Source organism: Pogonomyrmex barbatus, unplaced genomic scaffold, assembly GCF_055798465.1.
Source record: "Pogonomyrmex barbatus isolate J1 unplaced genomic scaffold, ASM5579846v1 scaffold11, whole genome shotgun sequence".
Lineage (NCBI taxonomy): Eukaryota > Metazoa > Arthropoda > Insecta > Hymenoptera > Formicidae > Pogonomyrmex > Pogonomyrmex barbatus.
In genome coordinates, this window is record NW_028297107.1 from 2,618,575 (window position 1) to 2,645,848 (window position 27,274).

A 27,274-nucleotide genomic window follows, 5' to 3' on the forward strand; every position below is an offset into this window, starting at 1 on the left:
ACAATCCAGTCATTCGTTTTACACGAAACTATTCCTTCTTTTTTTTTTTTTAGCGCGTAGTTTGCCGGAAAATTTCCAAAATTTTACGCGGGTATGCAATAGCGTATAAACAATGCGAAAAATTGAACGTATTGTACCACTATTATTCTTAAAAAATATGTAAAAATGTAGAAAATTTAATACTATAATATGTTTCATTCGTCCTTTCGAAATAGTACAATTTAACGAACGTGGGCGATAAAAACGCATCTTTATCGTGCCATCTAAGAAACACTTTCGGGAGCGTTAATTTCGCTAAATGCGTCGGCTGCGCGTATAACTAATCCGACAGGAGAAACGGCCACGTTTTAGGGAAAACGCGTAAACACGAAACAAGGGAGAGGTGAGCGGGAGATTCTTTATCCCCCGGCAAAAAGGGTCGAGTTCCTTGATCTCGGACGCTCAAGAGTTTCTTCGCCTCCGCCAACAAAGAGTACCTACCTGTTTATATGTTGCTGGCGAATAAATATATTGACTAACGTAATGTATGAAAACGATGTCGAAGATTATCGTAAGCCCGATGGATCCTGTGAATGGGACGCATCGCATATTTTTTATAAAACGCACATTGTAAAGCACGTAAGCTTATCTAAAGAAGGAAAAGATATCCTAACAAATTATGATCGTGTCATGAAAAGCAACATGGTTAACAAATTTTTAAATTTCAAAATAAAATTTCTTTACCTGCGATAAAATCTGCGGAGTAAATTGCTTTTTCTTTATACTTCACGTCATATTTATGCTGCGCTGTAATTTATCGTGTTTTATAAGAATTAATTAATGTTTTTTTTTTTTTTCTAAAATATTGTATAATGTTTTAATGTAGGTCTTGGAATTTTTCTATATAAATTACTCATACGACTTTTTAGAGAAAGAGATTTCAAGCAATTCCATCGCGCCATTCTAACTTATCCTAGCAAGCGACCTCAGCAGGATCATATCGCTTACGAGGGAGTTATTTCCAGTCTACAGTATAAACTGGCCACCTCGTATAAAACGGCCGCTGTGGGACAACGGATTCATCGTCGTTAAATTAAGCGACGTCGCCGAGATCTCTCGCGCGGTGACTTTTCTTGGGCGCCTCTTTCATTTTTATTTATACACCTTCCGGCTTTCCTGCTAAATGGCCCAGACGAGTTTCAATTGAAATTTTAAACAGGCCTGAATGGAATATCGTAAGCTCGTCCAATGCTCTCACTCTAATCGGCAAATCTCCGGTGTTAAAAGATGATAATGGGAAAGTATATCAAAATGATAGTGGGAAAGTATATCACGGCATTGTGTATGCGATTACGCAATTAGGACGGGAAGGAACGTTTGAAATCGGTCCGAGTTCGACGGGTCGAACTATCGGTATTCGTTGGTATAAGTTGGTTGAACGTAAGAACGTAAGAAAGGGTACGATGTTACACAAGCGAACTTCCGGTCGCCTTAAGTTCTGCTCCATGCTAGAATGAAGTAGCAATTAGGTGCGCGCGAGCGCGACACTTGTTTTACAAACTTCGTTAAGCGACGTGAATTCGCGCGCGAATTCACGCTCAGCTGGGTATCGCTTAAGGCGAATTTACCGGGCTCACTCTTCGTCATCCTAAATCCAAATTGCATACACTCTGAGCGAACGAATTCTTGTTTAAATCTATCTAGATAGAGAAATTAGTTGTCTCCAACGTTATTCGATGCGGTTACAATTTTAATGGGATGTAATTATTTCAAATATTATAAAATAATGGGAACTTTCCCTATAAAGCTTGCTTTTAATCGAACAATTAATTTTTTTCAATATTATAAAACTGTAACCGAAAAGAGAGACTACTAGACACTATATATTTAAACGCGTTAGAAATATTTTATAAAATGATATTAATATTGTAAAAAACACATACCGACTGATTGTTGCGGATCGAACGATCCGCAACGATCCACTTTTGTGATTGAACCCAACAAAGCCGTGTATTAACTGCGCGCTAAATATTGTCAACAATTACAGAGAACATTCTCTAACAAAGAGTAACCGGGACACATCCTCTGACAAAGAGGAGCCAAGCACAATTAGCTAATCGGCTGAACTACCTAATAACCAGTAATATTCATTTCGCGAGCAACATCCATTCAACTAGATCCCCTTTTGATTCTCGATTACTCGCCATCACATCGCAAAAGTTTATTTAACAATGCAACGCGAATACATGCGAACTACGCAGTATGATTTTCGAGGGCGTTCTCGTGCGAATATCAGTTGTAGCGAGATTGTTTGAGAGAGCCTTTGGCATAATTATTATCATCGTCAATTGGGGTAAAATTGTCTCCGGCACCGTTAATTTCCCGACGCGATCTAAACACAGATTGGAAATTATACGCACGGCTCTCGAATAGAAATAATTTTTCTCATGACTCGAAACCCTCATCAGTTGATTACGGCCTCCTTGATTCCAACATGTTTTACTTTCGCCGAGGGATACATATTTTAGCCTCCCTCTAAGTGCGAGCATAAATCCCCCCGCGGCCGTTTAAGTGTTAAATTGAATTTGCCCAAACTGGCGGGTAAACACTGCCGTCGCAAAAATTCTTTTCCTCGCCATTTCCCGACGGGAAAAGCAACAAATCGCGCGGGGAACTCGTCGACACTAATTTCCTGAGATTCACCGCACTGGGATTCCCGATAACCCGAAGGTCGATCCTTACTTCCCGGGGACTCCCCTTTCTCCGTGACAAAAAGTCTGCTCGACGCTGTCGTTGCCGTCTTCGTCGTGGCTGTCGATGGCGATGCCGACGTTGCCTCGATCATCGTGTTCGCCCCGAACGAAGAAAGGGGATGGAGAGTGACCAAAGTAAACCTGGAAGAATTCGGTATCCGGATCACATCCTGCGGTCAAATGGTGAAAGGGGACGGTACAAATACGTCGTAACAAATAAATTCGTAGCGAGGGCGCAACGGTAAATAACTTTATAGACGCTAAACCTTACTCCGTTAAATAATGTTATTTCGACTTGTAATTCTCTTTATATCTTAACAAAAGATTTAACAGAGATAAAGAAGTGAAACAAATTTTCCAATAAAACAAATAAATCAAAGAAAAATAATTTTTAAATAAAATAAAGTAAAATAAAAAAAGTTAGAATTATTAAATAAAATAAATGTCGGGGCATAATTTCAGCACTATTTTCTTTCCCTCCCCCCCCCCCATTATTACCCCCATTTATCCCGTCTTGACCCTATTTTCCGCCTCACTCCTTTACTCTCCCAAGACTTAATTTTCAGATCATCGAGAAGCGAATGGCCAAAATCAGGGAAGCGGACGTCCGAGCTTAATTCCGAGAACCGATTATGAGACGTGATTAACGTCAGTCGCTAGACATCCATCTGTGTGTGACTGCACGCGCGGTAACAACGTGCGTTGCATCCATACGTGTAATTCGCGTACTCGTGTATTCTACCTACGAGTTATCCAGGTGTGACGGAATCGCGTGTAACAAGATATATACGACATATCACGAGGTATGATATATGATCTAAATTGTAGATACGGCTAATTTGAAAAAGAAAAAGAAAAAGAAAACTGAAATTCGCTGTCTAATGAGCGTTTTGGCCCCTGAATGAATGAAACGCGAGCGATTTGGCTAATGTACAGAGTGCTGCATATTATTTATATCATAATTTAACGCAGAAATTGCATTGATTATCGGTATTTGATGACTGACCAACACCGCAAATTGACTACAAATTTGCTAATTACACAACTAGTAATTTGTAACGATATCTCGCCCATTGAAGAAATCGCCGGCCATTTCGCCAAATGCGAATCGCATTCCATAAATGTCCATAAATATGCATATATAATATCTGCTCGGCGCGAATCAAGCGCGATGTTGCCGTAATTCGATTCGATTGCCGTACGAGTATTGCGCACTATCGGATTTCCATTTTAAAATATCGAAAGCCGAGTGTTTCGACCGTGTAACGATATCGCAATTCGTATCGAGGGCAGCAACGATAATCGTCGAAGGGAAGTCGCGATTCGCGGTCGTACCTAGCTGTAGTAACGTTGAATCCTCACCTTTTTTTCATTTCAACATCCGGCAATAATAGTATACTTCAATGTCGTTATGCGAAATATCTCTGTTACACTGTTACAAAAAATTATAATAAATTTTACAAATATAATACTACAATTCTAATCATCTATTACGATTTATAGACACAAATATATACATATATGTAATATATATATATATATATATATATATATATATATATATATATACGGGATGCCTCATTGTAATTATCCCAGACAGATATCTCGAGGAATAGAAGAGAATGGAAGGCACAGAAAAACGTTTTAGACAAAATTTGTAGATTGTAAGTTTCGAAGAGGTCACTTGATTATAATATTGACTTGTACATAAAGCCTGTCGAGATTTTTTTTAATCACCATTAATCATTTTTTTAAATGGATTCATATATTTTTTTTGTTATAAGATAATACGTATTTCTCTAATCATTTTGGATATAAAAATATTAAAGTACAAAAAATCAATAATTTACGAGATATTTTACATTTAATTTACATTTATATTCTGACATTAAATATAAAATATAAATATATATATATATATTTATTTAAAAAATTGATGTATTAATTATGATAATAATGCATTTTTTGACATACTTAGACATTATTTATCAAAATAATATAACTGAAAATAATTGTTAGAAAATCAAAAACTTTTGGAGTATTATTATTATCATCTTACATTGTTATTTTGACGGTCCAACAAAGTTATTTTCAATTACAAATCTGTACCTGATGCAATTTTTAAATAAATACTTCGGCAAAATCGTTCTTTCCGTATCGATTTGTACGAGATTTGTAAAGCTTTCTAGTATTGGTACACAGTCCCAATTATTATTTCTTTCTAAAAATTGGAACGAGAAATTGAAATATACTGGGCGCGAAAGCAGAGTTCCTCTTTTACATTCCGATTGCACGAGAGACCCGAGGGTAAACTCAATCTGGACCAAACGTTCCATTACGGGAATGGCCGTGACAGCCGGCGGACACGACAAAGCCACGGTGACGTATACACGTATCATCTAGTAACGTTGGTATATCCGCGCATTTATAGTCTATAATCCCGGTACTATACAGTGCATAAGACGAAACATCATCTAATCTCGCGTCCTAGCATCGCACCGAATACAACAGGGAGAGATCTAAATTGGAGATCAGCCCGACGTTGGAATGGTTGTCGGTCAGTCCTTAATCGAAAGCGCAGGGATGAACGATGCCGGATTAAGTGAATAAACAGGGAAATAATGCGTTGGCACGCGACAAACACACACCAGGATTTCATCAACGTCAATCGAATTTGCCTCGTACGATAATTAATGTGATTATCAAGGAACATTATTTACGCGTACGAATAACGCACAAGCAGTAGTCCTGATCTCGTCGTATCCGATGAGACATACATGTCCCAATATATGTTCAAAACATATTTTTTATTAAATATTAAGTTATTAATTAAATAGGGCTTATTTAAAAAAAAAATTTGCTTAGATTTTTTAGACAAAAGACATAATAAATGAAATATTTAAAAATTGAATAACAATCATTAATTTATACATCGAAGCCAACGTTTGTCGCTTATAGGTCATGTTTTTTCAAACTGTTAAAGAAACAAAAAAATTTATTATCTTTTGCATGTTTCGAAAGTTGATATTAACCGTTGCATTATCGAGCAATTTTTTTTTTCATTTCATTGAAAAGTACCAATGTAAATCGCAGTTAGCATATGCGTCGATGATGCATTTAATTTCTGTCTCAAATGGATTAAACTTTATTACATTAATATAATTTTTTTATTTCTATAATAAAAATAATAGGGAAATTGTGTTAATCTTAACTTTGTAATCCCTGTTTATAATGCACATATTTCAAGAAAGACAAGTTAAACATCGTGATTGCTAATTTAAAAATTGGATATCTCTGCAATTATTAGTAAAACAAATACAGGAAATAGCAATTATCAATCAAGAAAAAAATCATTTAATGCCAACCATTCAAAATTCGACTCTTTTATCGTGAAATACGTAAAAAATAAATTAAAGTTTTTAGAAAATGTGGCTCAATTAAAACCGTAGGACATAGAAAATTAGGACATAGAAAAACTTAAGTAGTAAGATCTAAGCAGTAAAAAAAGTGACAAATCAGTAACGATTATTTCTCAACTGTAAGAAGAATAATCGAATATGATTGATCAATTTTCTTACTTCTTTAAGTCTTACTACTTACGTTTTTCTACGTTTTGCTACGGCTCTGAGTTACGTTTCCTGAAAACTTTATTTTCCATATATTTTACGAAAATTGAAAATTGTTAATTTTGATAAAAATTTCTGGAACAAAAATTTTAATTTAACATGTGTAAAACCTTTTGTGAGTACATATTAACGTGGTTCGAAATTTTGCAGACTGATATAGATATGGGGCCATGATGGAATTTACAAGCGAGCGCAAGCGCGGATAAGAAACAGATTAACGTTCTCGTGGATTAAGAGATCGTTACCAACGTCGGTGCTCGAAAACGATCTTATGAGAGCGCGTTAACATTCACGGGTTTCTTCATAGAAATGGGTTAAAACGTACTAGGGGTTGAGGGGTAAAGAGAGGCGAATGGATACGCGTACGCGCGCGAGAGTTCACATTTCTACGAACATGAAAGTGTAAACAGAAGTAAAAACACGCTGTGCGGAGCGGATGGAAATGGAAATTCTAATTACGGAAACGGCCGTGTCAGCTGGAGAACGTAACGAAGCTGGTCCACCTCGACAATGAAAGGTCAGCACACGTAGCGAAGTTTATCTCGGCCTAGCGAAGATCAGAGAATGAAAGATATTTTAACTGATTCCAGATACAGATACGTGCCCCTTTTAAACATAATAAATACTTTATTTGTTTATAGGAGAATTAAATATTAAAAATATTAAAAAACTTAACTCTCTGATTAAACGAGTCTCGAATTACGAAAGTTATAATTACGAAAATATTATAATAAATGCATATGATAGTGAAACAGAATTCACTTTATACCAATATTTGGCTCACGGTAGAAATTCTGTTGAGTTGATGCTACGATAATATTCATGACATCGATCGCGTTGTAACATGCCTTAAATATCTAATTACAGAAATGGATGTTTTAGCTAGTAGATAAAGCCAGCCAAATAGATGACAGAATAGCCAATGTATATCAAGTTGAAGGTATATACAGCGATCTTACAGTACTAAAACACTGAGAACATGACTAAATAGTGTTGATAAAATATTATAGTTTCACTTATTCTATTAATTTTTATATTAATTTAACTTGTGCCTGAATTCATGATGGAAATATAATTCATGATGAAAGATATAAAATATTTTTAACCGATACAAAACAAGTTCTCTTCTTCATTTATTTAGATGACAATGATTGTAATATTTACTTATATATAATTAATTATAATTATATTGTAATAAAACGTGAGTAAGAATAGAATTAACATAATTAGTTTAACATGTTAAACATTTGTGACCTGTGAACAAAATGGAAAATAAAATCTTGAAAATTTTCTCTAGAAAAATAAATCTTTTCAAAATAAATGCTTTCTGCTATGTTTACTTCATTTTCCTTTTTTAGTAGAAACTATCAATAGCATATTTAATTGCGCTAATGAAATTATATTACTAACTATCGCAGATTTGAGTGTATGTCCAAGAAAGCATTGTCCGTAAGAGTGAACGTTATTTGTATATACATAATTCTGTATAGAATTTTTATTTCTATGGAGTTCACAAGGGACTCATCAAACTTTGCGCAAAAATACTCGACATTTTTTATATCATTGTTTTTCTATGTAAATTGCTATACACGAGGGCTTTGTCGAACGCAAAATTTTACTAAGCAAGTTATGCAAATTTTAGTTTAAAACCACTATTTCTAAAAAAAAATAGAAAAATATTTATACACCTACTTACTTATTATGATTTGCTACATCTTGCCACATCCATTGTGCTGTTTTGTTCTCATCAACACTGATAATCCAATGTCTCCGTATTTAATTATTTTAAAATAATCTTACACTACACATCCTATTTCACTTATTTTCGATTTGTTGTTCTTGAAATCGAATAAACACATGCAAAATTTGATTTTTATGCCTCGATATAACTCGACACAATACACTATGCATTTAATCTCAATTTTCTAAGAGTATAAAAAATAGCGAATTATAGAACATTATACATATATGCAGAGATATAAAAAACAATATTATATTATTATCACTTCATTTCTTATATTTTTACTTTCTTACGGTAATACTCATGTGCGCGCAACCACGTTTCTTGTATCTATGCGCGAAACAATGCGCGGAAACGCATCGGTTAACTTCGTTTTCTCTCGGTTGTGTTCGGATTCGCGCCGACCGAAATGCTCAACACGAAATGCTCAATATCCAAATATCAACAGTCAAATAAATATTTACCTCATTTACATATATTGACAGAGCCTTGAACTCTTGATAGAAATGTCAAGTATGTTCGATTATGGTAATTATTTTCCTTATACAAATGAGAATTACAAATTATAAAATACAACGCACACAAATGTTTCGGATGCGACTTCGGCTAATTCCGTTTTTCCTCGGCTACACTCGAGTCGACGACAATACGCAGCGCGACTTCACGAGCATTCCGAACATTCCGATATGGTCCCATGTCAAGAAACGATCCGGAAACATTCTCGAATCGATTTATGTTTCCTCGACTTTCCTTCTGTCAGATGTGGGAAAGTGTGAGTTAAAACCCGACGCACGCACGAACATCGACGAGCGTGAAGATATTGCATTTTTTTTATTACGTCCAACAGACTTCGTTCTTCCTCAGCAACGCGCTCGAATTTGCGCCTTCAAGCGAGTTACTTCACTATTTCGAAATATCACGTAATACTCACGAAGACATTTTCGACCTGTCTGTTATTCCGGAGCACGTGTGAGAAATACTGTGAAAGAGAAAGAGGATCCGCCCATCGCGAGGCCTGCACTTCGAATGTCTATCGAGTATAAACAAGATCGCTCGATAACGACCTTGTTTATGTTTAACTGTTAGCGTCTTATCTACGACCACGATATTTCCCAATATTCAAGAAGATATAAATATTATATATTGCTGAAAAATATGCTATACACGTATCATTTATATCTCAACGAAAAACAGGCTAAATTAAGATATATTTTCTTCAGAAAAATAAAGGACAAAAATCTAAAAATTTTGTTCCTACATGTTTGTGGCTGTCAAGAATCTGCGTATTACAAAAATGTTTTTGCGTAAGTATATCAAAATGAAATATAACACAGTTTTTTCTGATAGCTTGAAATTGGTTTGAAATAATAAAAAATTAAAACGGATCTGAATAATTTTAATTAAAAATATAATTAACACAATACAAAATATATTTATTTACATTTATATTTTATATATTTTATTTTAAAAATTTACTCATTAGATTACGACATTGAAATGCTAATTAAAAAAGAATTTCCTATAAAATAAAAGATAAAATTGAGTTTTCAGAAAATAAATAAATCTAAAGAATAAATCTAAAGAATCTATCTGAAATAAAAAACTATCCTTTGGAGTAAACATTTGTCATCACTGTAGATATAACACATTACTTGTATACAGAACAAAAAAGATAATCTTCATATAGAAAATTTGTAGTCTTGAGTTGAACCAAAGTAATATTTGCATTAATACGAATTCAATCAAATTAAGACTAAAAATTTTAAGAGAAATATAATATTCGTGCTTATATATGAGAATATTTGTCTTGATTCAAGACTAATCTTTTTTCTATGTAATGCTTTTATCGTTATAATTATCTTTTTAATAACGATGTTATACTTTTTAATAACGATAACGATAGTTATATTTCTTTGGATAATGATAATGAATATAATCGTTTTTATCGTTACTTTGCACACATATAATTATTACACCTCATACATATATGTGAAACAGCACAAGCCTAAAAAGTTCTAGAAAAAAGGTCTGCAAAATTTGATGAAAAAATAACGGAAATTATAACGACTCATTACTTCTCGAGTAACGATAACGATTACAAATTACTTTTCAATAGCAACTTCTCCTTGAAAATAGACATAACAAATTGTTTTTAATACAGAAAAAGAGTGAAACATGTACAAGAAGCAAAAGAATAAAATTTAATTGCAACAGTAATTACATTGTGATTTAAACAATCTCAGAGATTTCCGCTTGATGTAAAGCAGCAAATAATTAAAATTCTTCAAAATGAGATATTTTTCACAATACTGGAATACTTAGAATTGATTTTTAACGACAGCTACATATCTCACATTGCTATTTTACAATTAAACATTTAATTAACCTAAAGCTTGCAAATTATTTACGTATAAAATTATACACATTATTATACTTGATTTGTAATAATGTTGAGATCTGTCATTGTCTTGGTACAGTTCCATTATTATTTTTCTCGATAAATTCTACGGATATCATAAATTCCATTTTCAAATTCGATCAACAGAGACATTGTAAACATAAATCGCAATTCATTGATTTTAATTTCCTGTTTAATAAAGATAAGAAAGAAGAGAATGGTGAGAGCAATCAGGTGGCACACTGTCGACAGATGCTTCAAAGGATGCGTGCGGAATTCCCAACCTGTTGAAGTCCCAAAATCCGTTTCCTGAATGCGCCCGAACGACTCGACGACATTCAGATTTCAATCCGATCGGCGAGGAAGGGGTGGGTGCCTAAAGAAGCGAGAAAATTCTTGACGAGTGGCGGCACGCGGAGATTGAATTTTCGATTTTCACAAATCGCCACCGCTGCCGAAGAATCCCCCCCGCCCCCCTGCCCGCTTTTCTCAAGCCGCGCCCTCGCGCAAATTTTCCTCCTCGATTTCCGCGATTCCAATCGCTTGAGTGACCTTCGACCCCCAACCATCCCCCTTCGTCGCCACCGCTACCGCGCACCTTCGGTCCGTCGCGGTGCATTTAAATCGACTGCTTAAGTTGACTGTACACTAATCTCGTAATTCATTTACATATTTAACGCGCGCGTCGTCGGCAAAGTTCGTTGTGGGGAGGCAGGAAACAGAAGGGTGTGGCGAAGGAAGCGCAACGAAGGGAGTAATTAGTTATGCATGTGTACTTGTACTGTCGACCATCTCGGTAAACCTTTAACTTTTTTAATTTAATAACGCGCGAGAGACGGGACGGAAATTATCGCGTCGAAGGCCAACAAAAACACGACTATGTCCTTCGTCTTATTTTAATCTGGACGCGGCGGCTTCGTCAAACGTCGCGAACGCTCATCGGTTTCTCGAAATAACGGGACTTGATCTACGAGCAAACACGTGTCACGCGCGAAGCCGTTCTCGTTAATCCTTATGCAACTTTGATAACTCGGTCTCGCCAAGAAGTTGACTCCAGTCGTTACTTGTCTGAACGGTATCGATTATCGTCCAAACTTCTTGTTTCTCGACGATGAAATACGCTCCTCCGTTCTCCCTAGAGGTAGGGAGTAAGACAGGGCTTCTCGAGAGGGATGGGGGAGTACGAGGTAGGGGGAGAAGCCTCGGCCTCGATCTGGGGCGATGGAAATACAAAATCACCGTCGGTTTCCGGTGAGCTTTGGAGAATGGCGAAGGTACAGTCGTATAGGTATGCGCACATATATTTCACGTATTGGACAGCGTCAGGAAATTAAGCGAGCCGGTCTCAAGGGCGACGTTCGGACCTCAAACTTCGGCCAGGGAACTTTTCTCGGCATTGTGCCTAGATTTATCTCTTCCCGAAGTGTCGAACTGCTTTCGGGAGAAGAGCCGTGGCACCAAGAAATATATTATTGCCGACCGTGACTGGTGTACAAACACAGCTCGGCCATCAAGGCAAAGATAAGGAGGGAGAGGGGAAATTATCCATGGACGTATGTGATCGATGATGATAATTGGATTATGGTATGATTCGCCAAATCGCAATAACGTCACACATTTACACTTATCCTTTATTATTTATGATAACATCTGTGATAACATGTTTCCTCGTAGCTTTTGAATTTTTTGGTCGAGAAAAAAAGAGTACGTGATGTTGAACTAGCGGATTTACTTAATTCGGGTGCGGTGTGGGGAAAAGAGAGGACAGATTTCTCGACGTTCTACTCGGCGAGATGAGAATCTAAATTATTCACAGGTTTATTCCCTGCTTGTGCGCTTCGTCTACATACTTGACACTGTATTGGCCACTGGGATCGTACTTCTTCTTAAGTTGCTCCCAAGTTTCCGGTCTCTGAAATAAAATGAAAGATTGAGCAATTGCCCTTCTATCTTCTGTAGCAAGTTTACAAGATTACGTTTATCGAAAGTGCACTGTTGACGTACAGATATAATAAACATAATAAAGATACATTTCGCTGAAGCATCATTGTATAAAGTTTACTTCGAAATACTTACGCGAGAGACAATAATACACAATTGATAAAACTTATAATTTCAAAGGTAAACGTTCTTAAATAAATAAAACGGTACGTCTTTAAAGCAAATAAAAACCTCTTCAAATTCGTCGCGATGTACAGACACGTCTAAGGATTGATTCAAGAATTGTGCGCGCCGCGAAATACAATACTGGGTTAAGACGGCATCCCTTTAACACGAAAACGGAATAACTGCCCAGTCGGGGGTGAAATCAGTTTTCGGGAAGAAGGACTCGGGTAGAGAAGGGACAACGGGTTCACATCGCCGTTAAATTATTTGGCTACGGATTTGGCGAAAGTTTTCCGGGCGTGGTCCGCAAACGAATCACGGGGACACAACACCTCCTGCCACAGGGTCGCCGCCACCCACGACGGAGAGGGTTAACCCGCCTCTGTGTGAAAGTCAAACTAGTTCCGCGGCATTTAAACCGCCTCGACGTATCCCCCGAGCGTTCCTACTCCCACCGGCATCAACTCATTACGCAGACCTCGCGTTTAATTAGCCCGGTGAAAAGTGACGGGCGAGCGAATAGGTATGAGCGAACCTTGTTGACTAGAAACCGGATGACCTTCTCGGTGCCCTTCTTTTGCTTCTCGCTGCACTTACTGCACTCGGTCTCCAGCGCATCCGGAAGGGCCTCTGAAATAAGAAGAGAAAAAGAATGGCAGGAGGAAATTCAGACCGAGAACGTGATTGCAGCGAAAAATGCGTTCTCTGCGCGACTTTGTTGGAGAAGTATGCACTCTCGAATTATAAGATTACGTAGTTAAAATTCGAACTTAATTCCCTTGGCCGAAAAGTCAACTCTCTCTCGATACTTTTTCCTCCTTTTCCCGCCAGTAAAACGTTTCAACGGACGGATCCTTCTCGTGAAAATCACTTTTATCGCGACGGTGTTCTTCGTAGAATGGAGTTCATAATGATGTATGTTATTTCTCGAGTAACGCGATGTCCTGCAGGATTTGTCCAGGGCTTTTTTGCCATCCCGCGTCATTTGCACCAGCTGCTCTGGTCAGCTGACCGTACATCCCCGCATATCTCTCGTGAATTTTCTGAGACAAGACTATATATCCTCGGTAACGTATTACCGTCCATCGCACGTTTTATCTCGCGACGGGGTAGCGCGTCGAGGGGATAAAAAAAAGAGAGAGAGAGAGAGAGAGAGAGATTCGGAGAGAAGAAGCGGACGAGATAAACGTGATTCTAACGGACGGAAATAAATCGTGATACGCGTGACAAGTAATTAAATACAATTTGCAGAGGATGTAATCCGCGGGAATACACTGAGTAAGTAATTGGTTTCTAGTGGCCGCGCGCGTGGCTCTCGACGGAATACATTTTTGCGCGACGAAACGTAACGTTCGCCAGCGAAATTTTCACGCTGAAAAAACTGACGCGTTCGTTGTACGCGACGCAAACCGCAAACATGCATGCGTGTACACGCGCAAAATGTCTCGCGACCAAAGTACTTTTTGCCCGAATCTCCTCCGCGGCAGCCACTGTAGCGTATTATTCATATCTAGAGCTCGAGCGATATGCGCGACGCTTCGTACATATGTAACATCGTTAACGAAACGACCTCGCATCGCGCATCCTTCGACGGGATGAGGCGCGCATCCTTCGACGGGATGAGGTGGCCATTAGTGCCAAGGATGGTTCTCCCGCGCATTAGAAAGCGTGTGAAAGATCGTCATCGCCGTCTCATCTCATCGTGCATGTTTTGCCACGTTATCTGTGCCAAATGCATCAGACACGCCATTTGTTGCTTTTCCTTTCGCATTTCCCTTTTTTTTTTTTTTTTTTAACTCTATCTTCGTTATTAGCTCCGTATTGCATTACGAGAATCGCGTTTGATTGAAATAATGACAATAACATTTGGAAAGTAAGACAACACACAAACAACACAAATAAAAGTAAAAATAAAAAAAATACATACGATATACTAATTGGAGGAATTGACAAAATCTCGAGATGCTCACCTTTAAGCTCTTTACCATCGGGCGTACAGTTTCCCTTATCCAGCACGCAATTTATATAGTTTTTAAGCAAACGTTCACTCGTCAAAATCGTGTCCAAGTCGATGTTGTCATACTTCGTCGTATATTTATCCTCTGCCAGAGCGCAGGCTACTGCAAGGAGGAACAGAGCAAGGACCTGAAAAAAAAAAAAAATTCCCCGAGGTATAAAGGAATATCTAAAAATCTAAATGCGTGTAATCCCGCATATATATTCGCTTTACTCGTCCGTGTGATGTATGGCGAGGGTGAGGGTTGAACGAAGGATGAGGTACAAAATCGGGGCTAAAATCTGAAAGACACCAAATTCACCAAATACAACGGCCAGAAATTACGTCGATTGACGGTGAATAAAGTGTCAGAATTCGGAACGGCCTCGGAACTCGCTACGCTAAATGTCGTGCGTGCGTGTGTGGCTAAATATTTACCGCCGTGCCGGCCGCGTTCACAATCACGCTGCCGAAACGTACAGTCGCGTATTTAGTGCCGTGATGTGAATATCAACGAGCGTGTGCGTGCGTGCTACCCGTACGCGATACCCGCGATCTCGATCTACGGAAATTCCGGCGGGCCCATCGAAAACAGGTAGCGCAGGGCCCCTCCCCCTTGCCCCCCCCGCCCCCCGGTTTGTGGAAAACAGAAGCGGTGAACCGAGCGTAAACGCGAGAGCGAGCGCATTGCATGTCTCATTAGCAGGTAAAGGCAAGAGTGGACGGCCGGTGGAACGCGGTATGTAACTCTGTTTTGAAATCAATTCAATTATACCGAATATGTTAAACGGTTTTCTCAAGCGCGGCTACGTGAAGCGTCAAGAGACAGTCTCCTCCTATCTCGAACGCGTCATGGAATGTCAAAGTCATATTTCTGCGGCACGACGTGTATGAAATACGTACGATGTCGAAATGCTCGATTCGCTCTCTTGCCTTTTGCGAAAGCAATTGATTTCCGAAAATGTCATTAAGATAATAAATTTTGCATCGGTCAGCACCTGGCGTCTTGCTTAAATTAATTATCGGCGGATGTGACACGTTTGAGTTATTATCGGGACATTCATATGCATGAATGTTGCACGAAAAGAAAATGGAACGATCAATGTCACGCCGTGAAGGGAGAAAGACGATATCGCGTACCGTCGCATACATAGGACACTTGTTCTTCGAGTGATAAGATGACATTGATTGCTCCAATTTGAAGATATCGATATTTAGTGGCTCGGTTTTTTTCGCAAGAAACCCGAGGAATAAGTCTTGAACAGCGAAAGCTATTCGATTCTGCCTGATGATAAGAGGAGGAAATTTTTAACTTGCAAATTAAAATCGATTTGTTTTATTTAAATCGAGAATTTAATTTAATTCCAATTTATCTGAGGCAGGGAAATGAGAAGAAGAAATTTACGCGTTAGTTAATCTCATAAAGAGATTCTATCTCCATACGAAAAGATGATCCTAAAATAATTTTCATAAGCGCCGTCGGAATGTCATCTTAGATTTGATCTTTCCCTCAAAATTCGTGGTTTAATTCCTCGAAAATGTAAACCGCGACAGTCGATTTTCGACAAGCCGGTTCAAACTCAAAAGCGAGGGATCCTTCCCCTTCCTTTCCCCCCTTTCCCTGAAGACCGCGACCAGATGGTTACGCTAGTACATAACGGGTTAAGGCCGGAGAGTTAGTTAGGATGTTAATTAGTATAGAATGGACCTCTCTCTCTCTTCCTCTCTCTCTCTCTCTTTCTCTCTCTCTCTCTCTCTCTCTCTCTCTCCCCCCCCCTCTCTGTCTCGTAGAGAAGGATACGTATACGCGATATATATGCGGTATATACACCCACTATACTTCGGCGAAGGGTAAAGCGCGCAAAGGGCGGTGACCGAAATGACGTTATCCTGTGGGCTCGCCCAGAGACATTTAGTGAAGAGGACGCCGTGATATTTAACATATGGATACGTCCGTATATAAGACATGCATCCAGCTGCATCGTGCGTCCAATAATAGCTTCCCGACAAAGCGGCGAACTTAAAGAGCCATAATAACCGTTTAATTCGAATGAATTGTTTGAACGGGATTTACGTATTACGCGTTTAGAGTTGCGTGTTCATGATACATGAACCGGCACCAATTCTCGTCGTATGGAAAGATGTTTTATTGAGTAATAAAGACAGGTCGTTCCAGATGACAATGTGGGAAGAAAAATTATTATTAAGCAACGGCTCACACACGCCTTTTAAAACGTTACGCAATCGTCACCATTACCACGAGCAACACTTCCTGACGCCTTTCACTCTCGTGAAGAAATTCTACCTTGTCTCCCGGCGCGAGCGAGTCGCCCGCAATTTAAGAGCACATGCCGCCGCCGGTGCACCTGCAAAAAAGTCCGCGCGCGCGTTAGCGGCGGATTAACAGCGAATTTTTGCAAGGATGTACGAGAAGACAGACATTGAATCACCGTAGGAGACCCTTAAACGGTCTCTGAGGTCGTTAACGACACAGTGAAACAGCCTCGATGCACCGAAGAACTCGCGCTGCATTATTCACTTTTGGTCTCTCAGGATCGGGATTTTCGCTGAATAAAAGGCGGCAATTAACGTCTACGCGATTCCCATGTGATACGAAAAAGAAGTAAGATATTTAAAAGTTTAGAAATCAAAAATTACAATGAAAACGAGGACGCGTATTATTTAAAATTTTAAATATCTACAATCAAGGGATAGAGAAAGATATAACAGCACCCAATTAAAGCTGAAAATGAAATTTCATTTTGTGATTTTCATTTTGTAATTCATCGCGTGTAATTTTTAAGCACTTAGAAAAAAATGAAGAAAGAGAAATCAACATTTAGTCGAACTGCATCACGTATCGCTATGAATATTTGGTAAAATCTGACCTGATGAAATTACACTCACAGCTCACCAAGTCTGTCGAGAATACGAAAGAGAAAGAGCAGATAAAACGAGCAGGAAAATACATGCATGAGAGACAGAAAAAGAGGCCGTTGCCCTAAAAAGCTAAGTAAAGGGATTTGCGAAGGGATGCAAACGCCAAGGGAAAGAGGAAGATAAAAGTTGCAGAGGACGAAATATTAAGCAAAAGAGAGAGTTTTATACTTACCTTCATGTTCGAGCGGAGTTATACTACTGATGTTGGCGGCAGAGCCGGTCAGCAGTTTTATACCCGGCCCCGACTGGACCCCGAATTCGCCGAAGCGGCCTCACGGCCCCTCCCCTCTCCCTCTTCAAATCTTTTCTCCGCGACTTCGCGAAGAGGACGAGAGGAAAAGACGTGCGTCACCGATGCGCAAATCATGGAAGTTGTTCGCCTCGCGTCTTCATAAATCACTCCACGTCGTGTAAATATCACTGTGTATACACAACGGATTTCTCAATTGATTTAAAACTTGTTCCAAACTTCCGCGAATGCCCAACCCTTAATCCTATTTGTATTTCGTCATGAAAGTTTCTGTCCTTTATCCCGGATACGCCGGAAAAAAATGATTTCCCCTTCCTCCCTCTCCCGTACGGTAATTTCCTTCCCGGGGAATTCCCCTTGGGTCTCTCGATCCCCGGGACAGAGTTGCCGTTTAAAAAAATCGCGAAACGATGGATTAACGCGTTTGTCGCAGCGATTGCGAGAATTTCCCGCGCGACATTAGAGACAGGCAGAAAGAGAGAGAAAAAGAGAAGGGGAGGGGGGAAAAAGAGAGAAAGAGAGAGAAGGGAGATAGAACGTCAGCGCTTTTGCACGAACGCGCGCTCGTTAGCGGGATTCAGCGGGAATTGCAAAAATAATATTTGGCCGGCGTTAAGTTAACGGGCAGTACGCCCGTACCTCGTTAACTCCGTCGCCGCGGCCGCGAGCGAATTATTGCTTCCGTTTCGGTGCCGCGCGAAAACAGCCGCGCGAGAAAAATCACAGATCCCACGCGGGTTAGCGCGAGCGTTGCGCAAGCTGCATAAGAATTGCATAGCGGGTTGCACACCCAGACCGATGACGCATCTTCCCGCGAAGATGCGTGTTGTCGGCCGGAACAATTAGCAGTAAAGCCTAAGACGCGAGGTTGCAAAATAGGATTTCACATAGAAATCCTATGTTTACATAACGCGCGAAATAAGAACTACGAAAACTATAATAAAATAAAATAAATAAAATAATAAGGTTTATCGTATACTTCGCGAAATATGTCACTGTTGAATTGCCGGGAATTGCTTTTTTTTTTTTCGTTAAAGCCGATATTGCATTTTTCAAGTGCAAGCTTTAGTGCAATTTGTCAAAAGTTTGTGTAACAATGAAAAACTGTATACATATATAAAATGTTATTCGATAGATCTTGTTGTCCTCGTGAAACCAACGAGGCTGAGTGACAAAGGAAGGTCACGGTAATTAAAAACAATTCGCAACTTTTGTATAATTTACATATGTAGCTTTTAGCTATGCGCGTGCACCCTGTTTGCCGCTTAGGATTTTATGACTCGTAATAAATTTATCCGATCGTGCATACAATAGAACATGGAATATTGTATTATTAAATCGAGAGAGGCCGGCCGTGTGCACCTGTTACGGACATCTCCCGCGTAATCCATATTTTACAAACGCAATATCGATAGCCGCCAGCGAGAAATTTCCTTTGTTCCGCCTAGAATTAACATCATTAATAAATTGCAGCATCGAGAATGACTAGCAGCGTTTTGCTCGGGCTCGCACGCTAAATCGCGTTATTTGCAAAGAACAATCGTGGAGATGAGTGCTGTCCAGGTGTGAAAAACACTGTGTAAAATTTGCAATACCATCAGCGCAATGCAATCACCGTGTGGACAGTTGTCCAAAATGCTGAAAGCTTTAATCCTTTCGTTTTTCCTTATTTTTTTTTTTTTTAAACAAAGAGGCAATTTTACCGAGGCAATAAAAGACAGAGGTGATAAAAATTGTAAAGATGTACGCGCGCGCGCGCGTATTTTAATGCAATTTTTATCTGTCTGAAGAACAGATCGTGATAGAAATATTACTAATTATAACTGGTAACGTTAAAGGAAATTATTATATTAACAATCCATATTTCCCGACAATCTGGAGATCTAATTAACCTAATTGTTTATTATTAATTCATCCGATTCAACGTTATTCAAATTAATATAACATTGGCAGACGAGTGAAAATCGGTGGAAACCAATTGTTCGCACATGCGAAAATGTAATATAACTGATAGCGCATAAAAGTGGGACATTATTAAGAGGGATTGTAGCCGACGTCAAAACTATCATTTTCATATCGGTACCTTTCGATATTATATAATAAATGACGTGAGAACTTCAAACACATAGGTATCTTACGGTAATACCGGTATTATATAGGAATTATATTATTAACATTATGTTATTGGATGTCGATACATCAACTTGATGTATAATTTATTCCAGATTATATATTAATTTCGGTGTATGTATCTGTATGGATATTTTGCGAAAGATCACAAAGGCAGAAAATGATATATAAATAACGCCATCCGCAATTCACAAAGAGATTTCGTGACACGCGATTCCCCAATTCTTTTCGGCTTCTTTCACGGAATGAAACAGTCGAATTACATATTATTTCACTATAACTATAACTGTGTAAATGAAAAAAAAACATTTTTTAAATATTAAGGAGAAATTTAACCATCAAGTGAAAGCGTGCTAGACTTCATTGATGTTTTCGATTACGTACATGAACATTCGTTAGGATAAAATTAACGTATAAAGGTAGAAAAGCATCGATATTACATCGTAACACAATTCATTTGAGAAGCCGGTTAAACTGCGCAACATTTTTTTGCCATTTTATTATTCAGCAGAGGAGATCGGGATGACGAATGATTCCCCTTTTTCGCCTCGCGTATCAAAACTTATGTTAATGCTACCGACGAAAGCAAACTTCATTCATTTTTGATATTATCATATCAAAAAGAATCTGTGCAAAACGCGTTTTCCTCGTCATGCGTCACTATTGGCTGATTTAAGGCCACATTAACATTGCAGTTTCTTAGCGACAGCGATACTATTCGCGATCTGCTTGACATAATGAATAGAAGTGGTCCATTAGTTGTGTGTGCGAAGCAATGACGCGTGAAAATAGGCCTTAACTACTTCGGGGAATGAGAGTACGTGTATTTACACATTCTTTTAGTCATGAAGCATTTATCGCGGTCGCGCTTTTAGCATAAATTACCATTAAAAATGTCGATTCTCATCAAAATCTGTGTAGATATAAATGACATTACAACGAAAGACTACACGGCTAAATATACAGGATGAGTCAATAACTGCCATCTGAAATAACTTGAAAAACTGTTTTTTGAAACGTCGCATCTTGATGGCAACGATTTTCGTTAAACGAAAATGTTTAATTTTTTTATTACATATATATATATATATATATATATATATACAAAAAAGAAAGAAAAATATAAACATCGCAATTTATTAAAACAGCAGAACTTTTAAATTTTAGTATAATAAATCAAGTAAAATTTATGTGAAATAAAAATTTATAAAGGCGATAAATTTAATACGATAAAAAAGTGACGAAAAAAATTATAGTTGACGCTTCTCTTTCAAAATTAATACGAAATAAATACGATGCAAATAAGATCAACGCAGCAGAGAGAGAGAGAGAGAGAGAGAGAGAGAGAGAGAGAGAGAGAGAGACATCAAAGTTACGATAAACACGTATCAAAATGTAGATTAGTGAAATATATACAAGTAAAATTAAAGGATAACAAACAACAGAACGAACGGATTGAGATAGAATGAATGTCAAAAAATGGCAAAAAATTGCGATGAGCATACCCTCCGGAAGGAGAAGCATCCTTCGAGAAACTCGAAAGGAAAAGTAGCGAGGAAATTTTGCGTCTTATACGCTCTTCATTCGCGACTTGGCGGGAACGGCCGATCCCCGTACTTTAACGGCCGGCTTTTAGACACTTTTAGCGCAAACTGAGGATTTTGAATTCGCGTGCGGAATATTCCATGCGAAATCCAGACGTAACCCGAGAGCCGCGCCCGCCCACCACTGTGTCCCCGTTCGCTTTGAATTTATTATAACTTCGCGTACAGGGATACGTGTACGTATATATATGTATATATATGTGTGTATCTCCCCGGCCTCTCCCCCCCTCTCCCCCCCCCGAGCATACTCTTCCGCGACGCGCGCCTCGGGTCATTCCTGCAGAAATTCAATTCGTTATACGCCCCTGCGCGCGTTATTTTATTATGTCCAGACGCCGCAAAAAACCACGATGGGATACGCAAACTTTTTCCTCATCGGGAACGGACATCCAGAGCGTTTCCGGCGTCGCGCGCGCCTCCTCCCCATTCATCCCCCTTGACGCTATAAATGCCAAAGAGAAAATGCCATCCCTTCGGCGATCGAGGTTTCAAACTCGAATGGCTCTCGAATAATAAACGGACGTTATTTAGATAAGCTCAGTTTTGGTATTGTTAGTATCAGTATTCATGTGGTTTTGCCTCAACAAAAACTTTTAGTTGACGTAATCCCTCAATACAATTATGAAATCCGAGATAAAAAAAAAATTGAAATTTCACCACGTGTCCTTGCTGCTATTTAAAAAATTAAATCTGCGACGATCGTTCTCTCGTGTCTCCTTTTTGTATTTCTCCCCTTAGCCGATATAAATTTCGGTGTGAACAGAAAATCCGCTCCCGTATATCCCGAAGAGACCAAACGCCAGACGTGCGCGTCCGCGCATACATGATGCATGTAGCCTTACGGAGACGAAGGTTGTCCAAGCACACCTAATGTTTGGCACACCGAATGTCTGGTGCAAATTGGCGCGCCATGTGTGGACATACAAATTATCCTAAAATTACCGCCACTTCCCGGTCCGTTCCGGCTTCAGAGCTGAATTTTCTAAATGGCGAGACGAGCGCTCCCGCGCCACCATTCACTGAACAATTAATAATAACGCTAAAATAAATTACAATTTATTAAAGCGGATAAATAGCAGGAAGAAAGGGGAAAAGAGAGGGAGGCCCGCAAAAAAATTTCGCGCAACTTGCCTTTTTATCTAGAAATTTTTACGATCGCGCAGAAGGTACGAGGAAAAAAGAGGCCATACGTACGCGCGTTTATAATATTTCTATACCGCACACGTCAGTCTTTTGCGGGTTCTTTTATATCTCTCGTGCATATAAATACAAATTCCGACGTTGAGCGTATTAACATATAAACACATAGGATAAATTGGAAAAAACTGTACACTCGGTTACATTGTGTTATTGGTCAGTCATAAAATTCGACAATAAACCGCATTTTTATGAAATGAAGCGCAGCACAAAACGCGTCGTAATAATAAATAAAATGCGTATTACGTTTTAAACAAATTACATGAAAAAGCTTCCCTGTGACTCGAGAAAAAAAAAGTGGAAATTTAAATTTTATGAAAATCGGAATAGAAACGAACAAATGCAAATAAATAAAAATTTGCGTACATAACTTAAATATTTAGAAGGAGAGAAAAGAATTGACGGATAACGGAAATGCGGAAGTGCGCCTTTATATTTAATCCAGCATTGAAGGGAGAGATATTGGGAGGATCCCACAAATATTTGATCCGCTATCAGAAGGATCATGAGTCGAATTTCCGTATAAGCAGCGATGATCGCTTTATTGTCGGCGATCGTCCATATGCAGACACATAAGGGAATTGCATTCTCGTTACGTATGCACGGCGCATGGCCGACCGTTCGGCCCGAGCGCTGTCATTATCGTCGCGATTATGCATATTCAGATAAGCAATCAACACCATTGAGGCAACGGGCAAGGGTCGCGCAGCTTGAAACGGGGATTTACTCGAGAGCTGCTAGCAGAACCGTGGAGAAAGGATCTTGAATATCGCCTTCCTTTTGCAAAAGCCGCATATAGAGAGCACCGATAGAGAAAAGTGAATGAAATTTCGGAAGATTGCATTATCCAAAAATATGAAAGTGTGAAAAAAAATGAAGGAGAAAAGAGAAAAAAAATATATTTTAAGAATTAAAAAAAAAAACTCGATTTTGTACTCTTTTCCTCCTCTTTTACAATAATACATGCGAGATTTTGTAAAATAATTTTACGTTCAATTTGTAAGTTATTGAAATGAGAAACGCTCTTAAGAAATTCATTTTTGAAATATATTCTATTTATTTAAAATGGAATTTCGTATGCACTGTGCTTCAAGTTTTGCAAATTTTCCTCGATATATATTTAATTTAATATAAAATGTTTTTTAATATACGGATTGTTACATATAATTTGCCATTTTGCGTTCTAGAAGAACGATTCATTCTGTATCCCACTCGCTCAAGCCCTATGTCTATACCTGAAACATAGATATGAAGTCAATATATTTCTGAGAATTCAATGATGTTCGCATCTAAACACAGATAAGCTTTGAAATTGAAAGCAAAAGATACATATATAATTTTATAAAATAATTTTATACTAAAAATATATTTCAGTTGTAGAAAATAAATCACGTTGATGAAGATTACTTTTTTTCGAATATTTATCCATTTAATAGTAATAATAGATAGATAAATAATAATTGCGAGATTTCCACAAATTGCATTTGAACTTTTATTCCAATTCGTGCGACATCTTCGCTTTTAGAAAACGCGTTCTCCAGAGACGACGGCGACCATAAGGATGTTTAATAACAGGACCAACATTATCCTAGAAATTGCTTGGCGGCCGCCTGGCGCGAGCCAGCCTCGCAATTTCGTTCTCGGCAAGAACGAGCTACTAAATCCTGAGGAAAAGTGTCCTCGCCGGCGTATCGCCGTCAGTCAGATCGCATAATCGGCGATTTTTTTCTCCGGGACGAGCTGACGTATTATTCGCGTAAGTAGAAAAGGGCAATGAGAAGGGATGGGAAGACGAGTGGCCGTAGACGGGAATGAAGTATACCCTGTGTGTCAAGTATTTTTTATCAGTTAAAAAAAGAAAAAGAAAGTCCTGAAATTTTTAAAACGTGAACAAAATTATCCACGCGCACGGTCCAAATATTTCTATAAAAAAATCAGAGATATAACAGAAAATAAGAAATAGCTTAAACAACAAAATCTATCTTAAAATTAGGATATATGATATCTTAATAGGTAATTAAAGAGGAAATACGATAAATTAAGCTCAAAAGATCGTGAATAGATAAGAAGAGAAATTATTTCTTATCTAACGTTGAATTATCTTATCTCGTTTTCACTCTGCGCTTACGGAGGCATTTAACGTTAAAAATTACAGTACCGAAGTAGAAATTCGTTAAGAAATCTGCGACTGACGCAGGGAGCACATGATAGGTCGGGCACCCGGTATAATGTTTTAATTTCGCGGAAAATCTGACGATGTAATTTCTGGAGTAGGGCGACGCTCGGCAATTGTTTCAGCCGGCTTTCACCCCCGCATTATTCATGAGTCGACCTCTCTTTTTTTCGCCAACAAGAGGAACGACCACCCTCTCCTATCTCTCTCTTTCTATCTCCATCGGTTTCTTCTTCTCATTTGATCCTTCTTCTTTTCTTTTCGAAAATGATCATTTTTGTGGGACCTTCAGTTCATAGACATAATGCATTCGGACATTGTTAATCTTTACATTAACCCGAAAAAAATCAATAATACCTCCTTTTGTACAAATCTTTACACACATATAAAAAAATTAGAATTGTATATAAAAAGGAAAATATGATTAAAGGATTTTATATACGCATATCGTCTGAAGCATGCGGAAGCATGTAATTTGAATTAAATACAAGAAAATAATAAGAAAAAATTACAAACATTACGCATCAAAAAAGCATATTAGAGAGATACTCAAATGTATAAAAGTTAATTGTTGTCATTTTCTTGTGATATGTTTCCTCATTATTTTTATTTCGTGAGCGAACGAGTATGAAATTAATGAATTTTAATAATTTGTATGTCTACCATATACATATATATATATATATATATGTATATATATATATATATATATATATATATATATATATATGTATATATATATATATATATATATATCCGGTTTTTTGGCGTCTTCCATCGCGCTTTCCGGCATATATTCGTATTGTATTAACATGGATATATGAGACCTATTGTTTTATGCCGGTTCCGAACGCCAATATAGGAATTTTTCTCGGCAGAATCACTTTAAGTGGTTTGCCATCCGTCATCGCTTGTAAATACTGTCAGCCAGGATTCGAATCCCGGATCTTTTTGACTTTGAGTCTCGCGCTAACTCGCAGAATCACAACGCGCCCGAGTAGAATAATGCGAATAAATATATATAATGCAAGTTTCAGTAATACGGAATATTCACGGAAATTATCGAAAATTAAGGACATTACTGATAATTGTTACAAACATTATTTTCATCTTCCATAAATCAATATAATAGATTTGGTTTGCAATAAATATATCAAAATTTGAATAATGAAATATTGTAATTAAGGTATAGGTGTAATTAAATATGATGTAGGGTATAAAAACTTTAAAAATTTTTAAGATTTGAAATGAAATATTTTTATATTCATTACAATATTTAAGAAAGTTTAATTTAAATCCCTGTCTTTCTCTTATCACCTGAATGTTTAGTAATTGAATGAATTTCATTTGAATGCAAATATTTTTCAACGCGAATAATATTTGAATGAACATTCGATTATGCAGATATTTAAATAATAAGAAAATATATACAGAACTAATAATCATATAATATATATAAGCAAAATATCTCATTATACATAATATTAATTATTGAATTCTAATTGCAGATTATAGTGCAACTCATGAACAACAAACAGCGATAAAGCAGATTTCAAATTAAATATTAAAACCATATATCAAATAATAATACTTTTGTGTATTATATCTTAATTACTATAATAATTAGATGTGGAGTAGTACAATTTGATAATTAGACAAGACGAAAACTATATCAATATGTATTTCTAATTTATAAAAAATTTTTAAATATTATTTTTTGATAATATTATGTATTTTTATAAATAAAAAATTGAATGATTTCATGTGGCATATAAACTTTCTATTAAAAATTAATTCCTCTTCTAATTCCTTATAAATGAGAAAACGTCCGGATTTGGCTTCCGGAATACGAATATTTAAACACAAGACTTGTCTTTGCTATCCACAATAAAATCGAAATATATGCTAATATTTGTTTATATTTAAACAAAGATTCACGATTTTTCACCTTTTATAAACAGTTCACATCGAGTATTTTATCATAGTTGATGTGCTCTATATGATATTATGCGGATGTAATGGCACCATTCCAGACAAGTTGGGCATGGTAACATTTTGAATGAAAAGATGATAAAAATAGTATGCAAAATATGTAATCGCCAATATAACGCAAAATATATAGATACTCCACATAAAGCACACTCATACTTCGAACATGAAGTATCTAATGAGGAAGAAGAATGATTCTGATAACTCGCTCTGGCGACATTTCACATTGACAGACATTCACTGCAAAAATGTATTTTTTATGACTTTATAGAACATCACGCATATAATAAAGATAATTTAACAAGTCATTTCTAGACCCATTTAAAAAGACATAGAGATTAATAGAATTATAAAAGATTAAGAATTATAGAATTATAAAAAGATTTGATTTA

At 37.5% G+C, this 27,274-nt stretch overlaps 2 protein-coding genes and 1 long non-coding RNA gene across 5 annotated transcripts in view; 1 reads left to right on the forward strand and 2 right to left on the reverse strand.

Annotated features, from left to right (window-relative positions):
* Positions 1 to 8,540, reverse strand: part of LOC105426076 (uncharacterized) — a 122,922-nt gene extending 114,382 nt beyond the window's left edge. For 2 of the 3 annotated variants that reach the window (XM_089071020.1, XM_089071018.1), the window contains exons 1-2: positions 8,055 to 8,540; positions 2,722 to 2,873 (exon numbers count right to left, since the gene is read on the reverse strand). The gene's annotated coding sequence lies outside the window, so the exon portion shown is untranslated. The remainder of the gene's footprint in view (positions 1 to 2,721; positions 2,874 to 8,054) is intronic. The other variant, XM_089071021.1, reaches the window with a different exon arrangement.
* A 3,570-nt stretch (positions 8,541 to 12,110) lies between these two features.
* Positions 12,111 to 17,871, reverse strand: LOC105426081 (Ejaculatory bulb protein III). The gene is made up of 4 exons (XM_011637149.2): positions 17,712 to 17,871; positions 14,574 to 14,748; positions 13,139 to 13,233; positions 12,111 to 12,409 (listed from the first exon to the last, which is right to left on the reverse strand). Exons 1-4 carry the CDS (start codon positions 17,715 to 17,717, stop codon positions 12,308 to 12,310), a joined length of 378 nt encoding a protein of 125 aa, XP_011635451.1. The 5' UTR covers positions 17,718 to 17,871; the 3' UTR covers positions 12,111 to 12,307.
* On the forward strand, positions 15,199 to 26,656 carry LOC105426080 (uncharacterized). Its single transcript, XR_967715.2, has 3 exons — positions 15,199 to 15,338; positions 24,246 to 24,476; positions 26,402 to 26,656. It is a non-coding gene; the product is annotated as an uncharacterized LOC105426080 (long non-coding RNA).
* The last annotated feature ends 618 nt before the right edge of the window (positions 26,657 to 27,274 follow it).